This window comes from Schistocerca cancellata, chromosome 9 (assembly GCF_023864275.1).
Source record: "Schistocerca cancellata isolate TAMUIC-IGC-003103 chromosome 9, iqSchCanc2.1, whole genome shotgun sequence".
NCBI classification, from domain to species: domain Eukaryota; kingdom Metazoa; phylum Arthropoda; class Insecta; order Orthoptera; family Acrididae; genus Schistocerca; species Schistocerca cancellata.
In genome coordinates this window covers 484,447,531-484,461,774 of record NC_064634.1, presented here as the reverse complement: position 1 = coordinate 484,461,774, position 14,244 = coordinate 484,447,531, and the positions used below count along the sequence as shown (strand labels likewise).

Sequence of the window (14,244 nt, the reverse complement as noted above, 5' to 3'; positions counted from 1 at the left end):
CGCCTCCAGTGGTGTCGCGACAGGCGTGAATGGAGGGACGAATGGAGACGTGTCGTCTTCAGCGATGAGAGTCGCTTCTGCCTTGGTGCCAATGATGGTCGTATGCGTGTTTGGCGCCGTGCAGGTTAGCGCCACAATCAGGACTGCATACGACCGAGGCACACAGGGCCAACACCCGGCATCATGGTGTGGGGAGCGATCTCCTACACTGGCCGTACACCACTGGTGATCGTCGAGGGGACACTGAATAGTGCACGGTACATCCAAACCGTCATCCAACCCATCGTTCTACCATTCCTAGACCGGCAAGGGAACTTGCTGTTCCAACAGGACAATGCACGTCCGCATGTATCCCGTGCCACCCAACGTGCTCTAGAAGGTGTAAGTCAACTACCCTGGCCAGCAAGATCTCCGGATCTGTCCCCCATTGAGCATGTTTGGGACTGGATGAAGCGTCGTCTCACGCGGTCTGCACGTCCAGCACGAACGCTGGTCCAACTGAGGCGCCAGGTGGAAATGGCATGGCAAGCCGTTCCACAGGACTACATCCAGCATCTCTACGATCGTCTCCATGGGAGAATAGCAGCCTGCATTGCTGCGAAAGGTGGATATACACTGTACTAGTGCCGACATTGTGCATGCTCTGTTGCCTGTGTCTATGTGCCTGTGGTTCTGTCAGTGTGATCATGTGATGTATCTGACCCCAGGAATGTGTCAATAAAGTTTCCCCTTCCTGGGACAATGAATTCACGGTGTTCTTATTTCAATTTCCAGGAGTGTATATTCAGGAGTAGCTTCAAGTATCTCTAAAATGCCAGTATGGTGTTCAGAAAGGCTTTTCAACAGAAAATTCTGATCAAATTTTATGCTCTGAGTAACAGAACATCACCAGTTTGGATTTTCTGTGATGTATCAAAGGCTTTTGACTGTGTAAATCATGGAATTTTCTAGATAAGAACTAACCTTAAGTATTGTGGTATGAGTGGCACAGTGAACAAATGATTTAATTCATATTTAACTGGATGAGTACAGAACGTTGAAATAAACAGTTCACATAAGGTGTAAAAATCGTAAGATTTCTCAACCTGGGGAGGTATCAACTATGGGGTCCCACAAGGCTCAATATTGCGTCCCTTATGGCACTTAATATATATTAATGACTTGCCACTCTGTATTCACGAAGATGCAAAGCTAGTTCTTTTTGCTGATATATATAATAACCACACCCAACAAGCAAAAATTCGCTGAGGAAATTGCACATAATGTTTTGCAGTAGTTGGTACAGATCTGTACAGTAAATGGTACAAAACGTACAAAACCATTAATATTTGCAGAGTTTGAAAAGAAGCCTGTAGCTAAGGCAGAATATTGGAAATATGTGGGTAGGAGCGCTGATGAGTGACTGAATTGGAAGAGACACATTGGTCACTTGCTAATAGGTTGGAATTGAGCTACTTATGTGATTAACGTTATTCGAAATTTTGGTAATGAACATAGAAGCAAATTAGTTTACTATGCCTGTTTTCATTCACCGCTTTTGTATGGCATCATTTTTGGGTTAATTCATCATTAAGAAGAAAGTATTCATTGCACAGAAGCTTGTAATGAGAATAATAGCTGGATCCCAGCCGAGATCGTCATGCTGACATTTATTTAAGAAACTGATATTCACTACTTTGGGTCAAATCTAAGTTTGGCACTGAACGGGGTGAATTTTTTCTGCCACAAAAATCTTCGATCACTTACCATATAGCATCAGAAGTTTAACGTATATCCAATCAACCTTTAAAATCAAATTAACCTAATTTCTAAATGCCAATTCCTTCTGCTAAAAAGAAAGACCATGAATGATGGCATGTAAAGAAATCTTTTGTTAAACTGGCACGTTCCACATCATTACAAAGTATCGCATACATGATCTTTGAAACAAATATTAATCTAATCTAATCTAATCACAAAAATGATCGTCTCGGAAACGTCTATTCTGATCGGCTGTTAGCGAGCTAATACCGTGAGCATCTATGGAAAGTGGTTGTAGAAAGGAGAACTCATGAGTAGGCGACTGGGTGTTGGACTTCCACGTTATTTACAGAATATGGAAGTCAGATGCTTGGCCAGTCTTTAAAGCAAGATAGGTGGTGGGCGATCTGTCGCAGATCTAATGACAGAGCTTAATCATGGTACAGGCATAAGTCTTTCAGACTACACTATTCAGTGCACACTGATGATCTTACCCGCCAAATCTGGTGACTGCATAATCCAATGTTGACCCAACAACGTTGTCAGCTACCACACGTTGTCAGCTACCACTGCAGCCATCGCAGGATATTGAGATGTACATAGAAACAATGGCAATGGATCGTCTGGTCTGGTGAATCGCAATTTCTTTTTACACCAGGGTGATGGTCGTATCTTGATGCGACATTATCCAAGCAAACATCTGCACAAAACATGCACTGTGCCACAGATGCAGGCTAATGGGGCTGCTACAGAGTTATACTGGTCATTCATGTGGACTTCCATGGAACCTGTGAAAGTAATCGAAGGGCCCATGACGGCTGAAGACTGTGTTTAACTTCAGACCACCAGCATCTCTTCATATCTGATGACTCCCACACCCTACGAAGACAACAGCAACTTAAATCAGGATAACTTCTTGTGTTACAAGGCCAGGATAACTTATTGTGTTACAAGGCCAGAATCGTGCCACAGTAGTTTAAGTAGCATGATAGTAAGGACACATTGATGTTTTGGCCAACAGATTGTCCTTATATGAACTTATGGAAATACATTTGGCACACTACTGGACGCCAGCCTCACGCACAGAAAACACTGGCACATAATATATGGGAACTGCATACCTTATGCATAGGCCTACCGTGGCTTTGTCAAATCGACCCTATGCAGAATCACTACTCCATATCGTTACAAAGATGGACCAATATGGCGAATACATTGCTTGGCAAAAAAGTGCAACATCCAGAATAGGAGGAGAAGGAAACGAAATGAGGTTTCAAGGATTGAGAGAGTGTGTGATGTTATTTCTGTGGTTACAACGTCTAGTCATTTTTAAGAAGAACTTGGCAATATGAGCCCACTTATGACTATAATACTGAATCCTCTCTGATCTGGATGCTCGCACTGATGCGATTGGAAAAGGTGTAATAAAGCCATTGGATCTTTTACTGAGGGAAGGAGGCACACAAACATTCAAATCTATAGCATTTGAGAGAACGCAGTTCAAACCCGTGTCCAGCCAACCTGATATAGGGATTCTGTGATTTCCGTAATTCTATTCAGGCAAATTCTTGGATGGTTTTCTTGAAAGGGCACAACCGACTTCCTTCCCCATCCTTCCTTAATTCAATGTGACCAATGACCTCTCTGTTTGGCCCCTTCTCCCAAATCAACCAACCAATCAACCAACCATAGTAACTGGTCTCAATATCCTGGTTTTGACACTAGGATGGAGTTAAAATTCAGTTGCTTTCATAAATGTTCTATTGGGAACGGATGTACGTCCATTCATGTTCTTTCAATAACTGATCTTCATGTCTTGCTGGCCACATAAGTACCTCTCTGTCTCATAGACAGTTCATAGAGACACAAACCGTGAGTGGACTATCATTTTTCTGTTGAAAAATGGCATCACGATACTGTCACAAGGAAGTTAACACATGATGACACAAGATGTCCATGACATATATTTGTGCTGTCACATTCCTTTCAATTGATGCCAGCCATGACTTAAAGTCATATACGATGGTTCCCAATACCATGATGCTGGCAGTAACAGTATGGTGCATCTCCAAAACAATGGAAAAGAAGAATCTCTCCCAAGGTCGCCACCAACTCGCAGACAATGGGCATCTGAGTTAGTGCAGAACTGCATGTCAGTGCTGAATACAATGCAATGCCATTCATTAGCAAATCATACTTCTTGGTCACAGCACCATTCCACCCAACTACTGCTAGGTCCCAGGCAATGGTGTGGGATGACACAGATCGTTGCAGGAAGTTCATTACCTATTCTCTGGTGGTGGTACAGATGTCAAAGGGCTTTGATGTGCTTGGTCTACTATATCGTGATCCATCCTTGAGATGCTGTCCATTGAAAGCATGACGAATATGACTGACCTCACGTTTCCATGCAGTCCAACATCAGGCCATATCGCATCCAAATGCCACACAAACCTGGATCCTGCGTGATTCAACCTGGCAACCAAGTGGAGACCCACAATGAGGCCCCTTTCAAACCCTGCCATGTGCTGATGCCGCTATTTCATGCCAGTACACAGCATCCTCATGTCCTTCACAGTGGTCACCAGACATATGACGCTGCTCATGCCCTGGTAACAATAATAAACGTGAACAACACTAATGCAATCTGGTGATCATTCTGCTGGTCACAGAGAATTGTAACTCTAATCATTTACACATCTCCTGGTTATGTGTACATATATGAACCTACATTAATATTCCACCATGTCTTCAGGATGATTCAACTTTTTGTTTCAATGACTTCATCTTGCCTCATCAATGTAGATACACTCCCTTACGCTAAGAACACGTTACGCCGTTTTGCACACTCCTCAGACCTGCAGGTTGGGCAGCTGCTCGGCCAGCTGCAGCACGCGCTTGGTGCCCACCACGTTGGTGGTGACGGCCTGGCGCAGGCTGTCGTCGAAGCGGACGCTTGCAGCGCAGTGGAAGACGATGCTGACGTCACGCCGCAGAGCCGCCATCTCCTGCTCTGCCAGCCGGAAGTCCGGTGAGCTGACATCGCCAGCGATCACGGACAGGTGGCGCGCGAAATCGGGCTGCTCTTCTTGAACCTTCGAGAACACCTGCGCAAACAAATGCGGCACTGCTGATGACAATGCGAATACCGTGTATATACTGGTAAGCTGATGAATCATAGGCATCTCCTTGAGACGATGTAAAAGAAAATCTAAAGTTCCTAATCTGGTCTGATTCAATTAGTTAGCAAAGAAGTTATTTTAGAGACTTGTTGTTGAGAAGGGATCAGAAGCAGTGAAATCCACACTAAATCTTTCAAGCTTAACCATGCTAGTGGCACTGACCATAACACCATTGAACACTGTCACCCTCCAATTGCTGTGTGCCAATGCAGTGTGTAAATTAATTCAGAAAAAAGAGAAACTACCATCTTCAGCACTTCCAGTGTCGATTTTCTCGACCGCACTTTTACCTTTCCACTCATAGTGTACTTCTCTCATTCACATGTTGTGGTATCTATTATTAGCAACGGACATTTATTAATGTAAACAAAAACCACATGCCAAGCTACATGTCAAGATCACAACAGCCATAACATCTGTCGTCAGACCCCTGTGCATGTGACAGAGACACCCTCTCCACTAGCATACTACACACATACTTCTGAACAATGTACCAAATAAAGCGTGCATTGCATTCACAGCCCAGCGCCGTGGCTATTGTTGTGTGCAGCTGTGTAGCGCAAATAAGTGTTATAATCCTCGCAGAACTTCTCTGATTTCGTTCGAAATCCGTTGTCATACACTGTAGAAGTGATGCAACTTTTACTTTATGGAACATATATTCTGAGAACCATTGAGGAAATGCTAAGAGTTTCATCTCCCGCTCCTATTCTTTACTAAGAACAATTAAGTTAACCGCTATATAGTAAATGAATTATCGTTAAATTTTTTTTCACCATTTATAACCATTGCTATGAAAGCAGTACTCTTGGCAGAAATAGATGTGTGCAGGATGGCAGCGTTTGATGTCAAAACTTAAACAGAACCATGCTATAAGAAGATGATTATTAAGAACCTTTTTAAAAAATGGTGAATCAAACTATCAATCATTAAAATCTTTACAAGTGAAGTCCTATTTAAAATAGTGAAAGAGAAAGAAAAGTGGTAGTTCAATATTATGGGATGAGGGGATTACAATGAGTGTAGGAACTGTAGAGGCATTTCACCTTTGTCAGTAGCTGAAAACGTCTATTTCAGGATTTTAGAAACCAGAGTGAGGAATGAGACTGAACACAATACGAACAAAGGTAGATAAGCTTTCTTCCACACAAAAGCAGCCAAGCACTTTCATACCTAGGATGGACAATCAATACCCACTCTGCCACTAATTTCTCCACCGTCTCTCTGTCAGCCTTCTCCTCTTACCTTTCTTTCCATTTTACTCTCCACCTCTCTTAGTCCAGCTCCTTCTTCCCATGTATTTGTCCATATCCTCTATCCCCCTTTCTAGTTGTCCATCTCCTCCTCCACTATTCTCTACCCACATTGTCACCGGCACTCTCAATAGGAAATTGTTGGTTCGTACGTCTCAGTAATTCTTTTCGGATAGTAAGCAATATATGTACAAAGTTTGGATGAAATCGATCCAGAGCTTCAGAAGGAGTATTTTATCCATGGATTTTCCAGAGTACGTGAATGTCACATATGTTTCACATATAAGTAACATATTTCACACATATTTCTCCTGTGTTCCTACCGAATTTCAACCTCCAGTTTAGTTTTCAAGTAGATCAATTTTAAGACGTCATATCTCCTAAACTATGTATCATATAATGGTATAATTTTTCAGGCATATTCAGTGGTATATGTGAATATTGCCTGAGAAATGTTCTTGGATTAGAGATAGTATCAATGAAGTAATCTGTTACATTATCGTTAATAATATGGCAGTTTTCACACACCTCAGTGTTGATGACATATATTATGTGACGTGCAGTTGTGGACATATGATACGTTCCCAAGTGCACTGTGTGGTGCATGTGATTCTGTCTGCAAAATGTGTTGGAAATGGATTCAGCTGTAAATTAAAAGGTCATGCCTGGTGCGGCAGTTTTATTGCATGTACAGCGAAAATGTAGTCAGCACTAACTTATTTCTTTTCACCATTTTGTGAAGTTCTCATCCAGACAACGTGTCGTGTAGGTTTGAAATTATGTTTAAAGTTTGTTGCAAATCACTGAGCAGTCTCATTCCCAAATAATGAGTGAATATAGTCTGCATATCTGCGCGTCGTTAGCTACACTTAGTTTTCACCCTATTGAGAGTAGACGGTTCTTAACCCCACATGGGTTCTTTCCAGGCAGTGAGCGATACGTGTAGCAAGTTTGGTTGAAATCGAATCTGTGCTATATCAGGATATGTGGAACATACAAATATATATGCACAGTCCCAAGTAGACGGAAATGAGAACATTAAATCTTCAATAATGCTACTATCAAAAAGTGCAAACAAAAGAATTTAGCTTGTACAAGTCGGTATGTGGTTACTCGATACTCGCCACTACAGATACAGACATCCAGCGTCTGTGCTGACGCCCTCTCTTTCCCTCCCTCTCCCTTTCTCCCTCCCTGTCTCCCACCCTTTCCCTCTCCCCCCCCCCCTCTCTCTCTATCTCTGTCTCTCTCTCTCTCTGTCTTTCTCTCGCTTCACACTATCTCATCTACTCACGCTGTGCTCATGCCACTATGCTCTGTTATCCACAGACACCTCAATCTGCCTGGATCTCGTAACTTCGCTATCTATGCTATGGTATTCTCAGCGTATGCAGCTACAAAGACAAATTAGAGCCATAGATTGGATACTGAACATAACATGCGTCTTCAACTATATTCTGTCAAGCCTGACATTAAAGAATTGGTCAAAAATTTAAAGAAAAACGCTTCATACCTCCTATTATAAAGAAATAATTTCATTCATTTACAGTGGAATCAATAAAGTGCTATTTTTTGTACTGTATCTTTATGTGCCGTTTTGTATATTTTATTAGAAGTCAATAATGTATAATGTACACAATTTTGTTGGTATAATGTACACAACTTTGTGTGACGTTCATTAAATGGTAATAATTAAAGAATTAACAAAAACAAAGTTTATTTCAGGGGCCCATAAAATATGTATTATTAAAAAAGAGTTCCATCGCCAAAAATTTGAGAGCCGCTGGTCTAAAACATGCCATGCACGAAAAAAACGGTAAACTGCAACGGTTTCAAGAACAACAATTACGAAATTGATCATGATGGGTAACAAAGCACACAAGTTGGAATAAGACCATTTAAAGCAAAAATTAAAATCTTTCAAATAATGTACTGTGCAGTGATATGCATGTCATAAGATTTTCCACCAGAAACCTAGATTAAGTGTTGCAAATGACAGCTCAGTCTTTGAAGGAGGAATATTCGTTTGTGATTATTTTTACTTGGGTATCACTGATATTAAGCTGTATTAATTTTCAGCATGATAGTACTTGCTTTACATACTGTACATAAAGAAATTCATAGCAATACCTATACAATTAATGTACTGTCTTATAATTACTGAGAAGAACAGTGTATCCAACTTTTTTAGTATTGTCATCTTGCTTCACAGTCACAGTCATCTTGCTACACTGGCGGGACAAGATGAGACTTCTGTAATTGTTTCTAAAATTGGCAAAAATAATTGAGATTTTATTAAAACAAAAATTTATACAAATAGGCACTCTAGAATAAAAAGCCATCTTAATAGTACGTGCCAAGAAAAAGAAACTTTCTCTAAAAACGCATTAGCCTGATATGTCGGTGTATCAATGCCGACTCTCCAACCTTTCTTCATAGAATGGTGTACCACTCACAGCTATGTAACATGGCGTCAGAAAAGTTTTACTGATTTCAGTTTCCCTTCTGTCCATTTAATTTCTGTTTACTAGTTCTATAATCTTCTTAAATCTGCTGTTTATTCCATAAACCAGTCCCACATCAGTATGGCCCCCCTGCGGGTTTGGGGGGTTAGAATAGTCCCGCGGTATTCCTGCCTGTTGTAAGAGGCGACTAAAAGGAGTCTCAAACGTTTCGGGCCTATGTGATGGTCTCCTGTCGGGTTTGACCTCCATATCTCAAAATTTTCCCGAAGAGCGCGCCGATTGGGGAAGGGCGCCTTACTTGGTGCATTGTGTCCATCTTGCGTTGAGAACTTTCGCCAGCTTATTCGTCGTTGCATTGCAGTCCTGCCCGCTCTCCATCTCTTGGGCATGGATCCGTTCCTGCGTGCACTTTCCGCCATGCGATGTGCAGTGCCACTTTCTGCACAGACGAAAACCATGGACGACATGTCACCTAAAATCCAGCACAGTAACCAGTCCATTGTTGTGGGGCTGCCATGTACCCTGTTGGTTGTAGCCCCCTGACAACACAGGGATCGCTCTACTGATGCCTGTGCCGTTAACTCCCCATGTATGCCAAGGAGTAGATGCCCATCTCCCTGGGGCACCGGGACTCCTGGCATTGGCCATCCTGCCAGGTGGCCTTTGCTGTGGCTGGGTGGCACCCATGGGGAGGGTCCTTGGTCGGTGGCATCAGGGTGGATGAAGCGTGGCACATCTTCTCTTGCTGGTGGCCAGCCACCATCAGTCTATAAGCGTTCGAGGACTCATTTTAGAGCTAACGTTTATGACCCCAAATCATTCCCCTCACTGGCCACACCATGGGAGGAACGAAAGGCAATGAATGAAAGTGAGACGTATTCGCCCAGGTATCTCGTCTGTACCAGAGCTGATGGGGAAGCCTTTATATCCATGAAACCTCAGTTCATTGTAGAGCATTTAGAGGACAACTTTCGGGAGGTGGAGGGTTTGTCCAAAATGCAATCTGGTTCGGTAATGATAAAAACGGCATCCTCTGCCCAGTCGCGGGCCCTGCTCGCTTGTAATAAGCTGAGGGATGTTTCCGTTACTATCACGCCCTATAGAAGTTTAAATATGGTGCAAGGCATTATTTTCCACAGGGATCTCCTTTTACAGTCCGATGACGAGCTGCGCGCCAACTTAGAGGGACGTGGTGTCCATTTCGTCAGGCGCGTCCACTGGGGTCCGAGGGCTCATCAAGTTGCCACCAGTGCCTTCATCTTGGCACTCGAGGGTGACACATTACCTGAGAAGGTCAAGGTGATGGTCTACTGGTGTAAAGCCATATATCCTCCCCCAATGCGGTGCTTCAAGTGTTGGAAGTTCGGCCATATGTCTTCCCGCTGTGCTTCCAGCCTCATGTGTCGCGATTGTGGTCGTCCATCCCATCCTGATACTCCATGTGCTCCGCCTCCCATCTGCGTCAACTGCGGAGGGCACCATCCCCCTTGCTCGCCGGACTGTCCAATTCTGCAGCAGGAAAGGAAAATAATGGAAATCAAGACCCTGGGCCGACTGACGTACACTGAGGTCAAGTGGAAATATGATCGGCTTCATCCGGTGCGCATGACGTCTTCTTATGCCGCCACTGTTACACCTGTTACAGTTCCATCAGCTCCACCACTTCCAGTCAGCTCTGAGAGTCGAACGACCACACCTGCCCCCTTGATGGTGGGGGGCACTTCACTTCCTGTTGCTCCTGCTCCATCTACTTCAGGAGCAACATCCCCCCAACCCTCAGGGACATCAGTTCCCCCTTCCCAGCCGGAGAAGCGTAAGACTTCTTTGGCTTCTCTCGCCAGGAAGAGTCCCTTGGGGACCTCCCTTCGCAAGTTCCGACCGGTTTAAAAGCGGACACCCGCAAATGGCTCAAACAACCACTGGTCGCTGGTCGTAGGGCCTCACGGTCGTCGTCCGTCCCTGCGACTGACCCAGGAAAGCCCTACCACCGAAGGCACAGAAAGAGACACAGAAGAAGAAAAAGGTTCGTAAAAATCACGACAGTGCGGTGGCACCCGTCCCACCGCTCCCTACAAGCTCCGCGTCTGAGGATGAGATCGAGATTCTGGCGTCTGCTGAAGACCTGGATCTCGCCAGTCCCTCAGACGCCATGGATGTCACTCGCGCTGGTACTGAATCGGTGGCAGTGAGTGAACAAGAGGCGTAAACTGCCTTCCCAGTCCCTTCACGCCTTTCTGAGCCATGGACAATATCATCCTCCAGTGGAACTGCAGTGGTTTCTTCCATCACCTCGCTGAGCTCCGACAACTTATCTGCCTTCACCCAATCTTCTGCATTGCTCTTCAGGAAACTTGGTTTCCAGCAATGCTAACCCCCGTCCTCCGTGGCTATTGGGGTTATTATAAGAACCGGGGAGCTTATGAAAGGGTTTCTGGTGGCGTCTGCATCTATGTCCTTCACTCTCTTCACAGCGAGTCTGTCCCTCTACAAACACCTTTAGAGGCTGTCGCTATTCGGGTGTGGACGCCACAGGCTGTTACTATCTGCAGTCTGTATCTTCCACTGGATGGTTATATCCCACGGCATGTCCTGGCTGCGCTGATCGCCCAATTGCCGCCACCTTTCTTGTTACTGGGCGACTTCAACGCCCATAACCCCCTGTGGGGTGCGTCAGTGGCAACAGGTCGAGGCGCCATCGTTGAGAATGTATTTGCACAGCTCGACCTCCCCCTTTTAAACGATGGTGCCTTCACACACTTCAGTGTGACGCATGGCACATACTCTGCCATCGACCTTTCCATCTGCAGCCCTAGGCTCTTACCGTCTGTCCAATGGAGTGTGCATGACGACCTGTGTGGCAGTGACCACTTTCCACTCTTTCTGTCACTGCCGCAGAGTCGCTCTTCTGGGCGCTCTTGCAGATAGGCTATGAATAAGGCTGACTGGGACTTGTTTTCCTCCACTGCCGCTATTGATCCTGTTTCTCCTGAAGCCATTGATACGGTGGTTCTCTCTGTCGCCACCCGCATCGTTACTGCCGCAGAATCTGCCATTCCCCGTTCTTCTGGGTCCCCTTGGCGGAGGACTGTGCCTTGGTGGTCGCCTGAGATCGCTGAAACGATTAAAGATCGCCGGCGGGCATTCCAATGTCACAAGGGCCATCCCTCCATCCCTCCATAGAACACCTCATCGCGTGCGCGAGCCCGCGGCCTTATCTGCCAACGCAAGCAGGAGTACTGGCAGCGGTATGTGTCCACCATTGGCCTCCATGTCACTCCATAGCAGGTCTGGGCCAAGATTCGACGCCTCTATGGCTATCGGACCCCTGTCAGTGTCCCTACACTCTCACTGAATGGAGCAATTTGTACTGACTCCGACGTAATTGCCAATCGCTTGGCAGAGCATTTTGCTCTTCTTCAAATTACCCACTGGCCTTCCGCTCCATTAAAGAGCGGATGGAACGTTGGAGCCTTTCTTTTTGCACCCACCATCCTGAATGCTATGATGTTCCCTCCAGTGAGTGGGAATTTCACAGTGACCTCGCCGCTTGCCCTGATACAGCTCCTGGGCCACATCGCATCCACTGTCAGATGCTGAAATACCTTTCAGTGGACTGCCTGAGACGCCTCCTAGATCTTTACAACCGTATTTGGGTCGAGGGTGAGTTTCCGTCGCAATGGCGGGAAAGTATTGTTATCCCCATTTTGAAAGCTGGCAAGAACCCTTTGGAGGTGGACAGCTACTGTCCCATTAGCCTCACCAAAGTTCTTTACAGGTTGCTTGAACGGATGGTGAGCCAGAGGTTGAATTGGGTACTGGAGCATCGGGGCCTTCTGGCTCAGTCTCAGGGTGGGTTCCGTAAAGGCCGCTCCGCCGCCGACAATCTGGTGAGCCTGGAGTCCGCCATCTGTACGGCCTTTGCCCGCCGTCAGCAGCTGGTCGCCGTCTTTTTCGACATGCGGAAGGCGTACTACACGACATGGCGTCATCACATCCTTTCTACACATCATGATTGGGGTCTTCGGGGCCCTATGCCAATCTTTATCCTAAATTTTCTGTCTTATCGTACCTTCCGCGTGCAAGTCGCGGCCTCCCATAGTTCCTCCTGCGTCCAGGAGAACGGGGTACCACAGTGTCTGCCTGCTTTTAATTGCAATAAACGGACTCAGTGCAGTGGTGGGAAATTCCCTGTATGCTGACGACTTCTGCCTTTACTATAGCTCCATTGGCATTGCAGCTGCTGAAGAACGTTAGCTGCAGGGCGCTATCCGCAAGTCGCAGTCTTGGGCTGTAGCGCATGGTTTCCAGTTTTCGGCTGCCAAGACCTGCGTTATGCATTTCTGCTGGCGCCGAACAGTCCACCCTGAGCCGCGGCTTTATCTTGCCGGCGAACTTCTTGCTGTGGTGGAGACACATAGGTTGATTTTGGTGCCAGGTTGACTTGGCTGCCTCATATTCAGCAGCTTAAACAGACATGTTGGCGGCATCTAAATGTTCTGCGATGCTTGAGACACAAGATGGGGCGCCGACCGATGTACCCTCTTACGGCTCTACCAGGCGTTAATCCAGTCCTATCTGGATTATGGGAGTCTGGCTTGTGGCTCAGCATCTCCATCTGAATTGCAGGTGCTGGACCCAATACTACACAGCGGGATACGACTTGCCACTGGTGCCTTCTGGACCAGCCCTGTGGACAGCATACTTGTGGAGGCAGGTGTCCCTCCACCGCGGTTGCGGCACCGACATTTACTGGCCGCTTATGCTGCCCATGTTTTTAGCTTGCCTGGGCATCCAAATTATCGTTTTCTGTTCCCGCAATCAGTCGTCCATCTGCCAGAGCGTCGGCCCCGGTCAGGTTGTACAATCACGGTCCGCGTCAAAGAGCTTCTCTCCAGGCTTGGGGTTTTCCCTGTTCCACCTCCTTTCCGGGCCTCTTTGTATACACCCCCATGGTATGTTCCTCGCCCTTGCCTTCGACTCGACTTGGCACAGGGCCTGAAGGACTCAGTCCCTCCAGAGACCTTCCGCCGCCGCTTTTATTCCATGCTAGCCACGTATCAGGACTCTGGCGTTGTATACACTGACGGTTCGATGGTTGCTGGTCGGGTTGGTTATGCTCTAACTCTAGGGGACCACTACGAACAAAGATCCTTGCCGGCTGGCTGCAGCGCTTTTACTGCTTAGCTGGTCACCATATTTCGTGCCCTAGAGTACATCCGATCCTGCTCAGGTGAGTCCTTCGTTATCTGTAGCGATTCCTTGAGCGGTTCACTAGCTATCGACCAGTGTTTCCCTCGTTCTCGTCTGGTGATGGCTATCCAGGAGTCCCTGCATACTCTTGCCCATTGTGGCCGCTCTGTGGTCTTTGTGTGGACCCCCAGTCATGTCGGTATCCCGGGCAATGAACATGTTGACCGCTTGGCCAAACATGCCACCAGTGAACCAAACCTGGACATTGGCCTCCTGGAGACTGATTTGCGAGCAGTCATACGCCGCCAAGTTTTCGCACTATGGGATGCTGAATGGCGCGGTCTGACTACCCTTAACAAACTCCGTGCCATCAAGGAGGCGACGACTGTGTGGCAGTCATCCATGCGAGCCAAT

At 46.2% G+C, this 14,244-nt stretch overlaps 1 protein-coding gene across 2 annotated transcripts in view; it reads right to left on the bottom strand.

Moving 5' to 3' along the window:
* LOC126100487 (fatty acyl-CoA reductase 1-like) overlaps positions 1 to 14,244 on the bottom strand; it is a 253,551-nt gene that overhangs the window by 152,280 nt on the left and 87,027 nt on the right. For both annotated transcript variants that reach the window (XM_049911094.1, XM_049911093.1), the window contains exon 3: positions 4,599 to 4,847. In XM_049911094.1, coding sequence (XP_049767051.1) covers positions 4,599 to 4,847 — 249 coding nt within the window. The remainder of the gene's footprint in view (positions 1 to 4,598; positions 4,848 to 14,244) is intronic.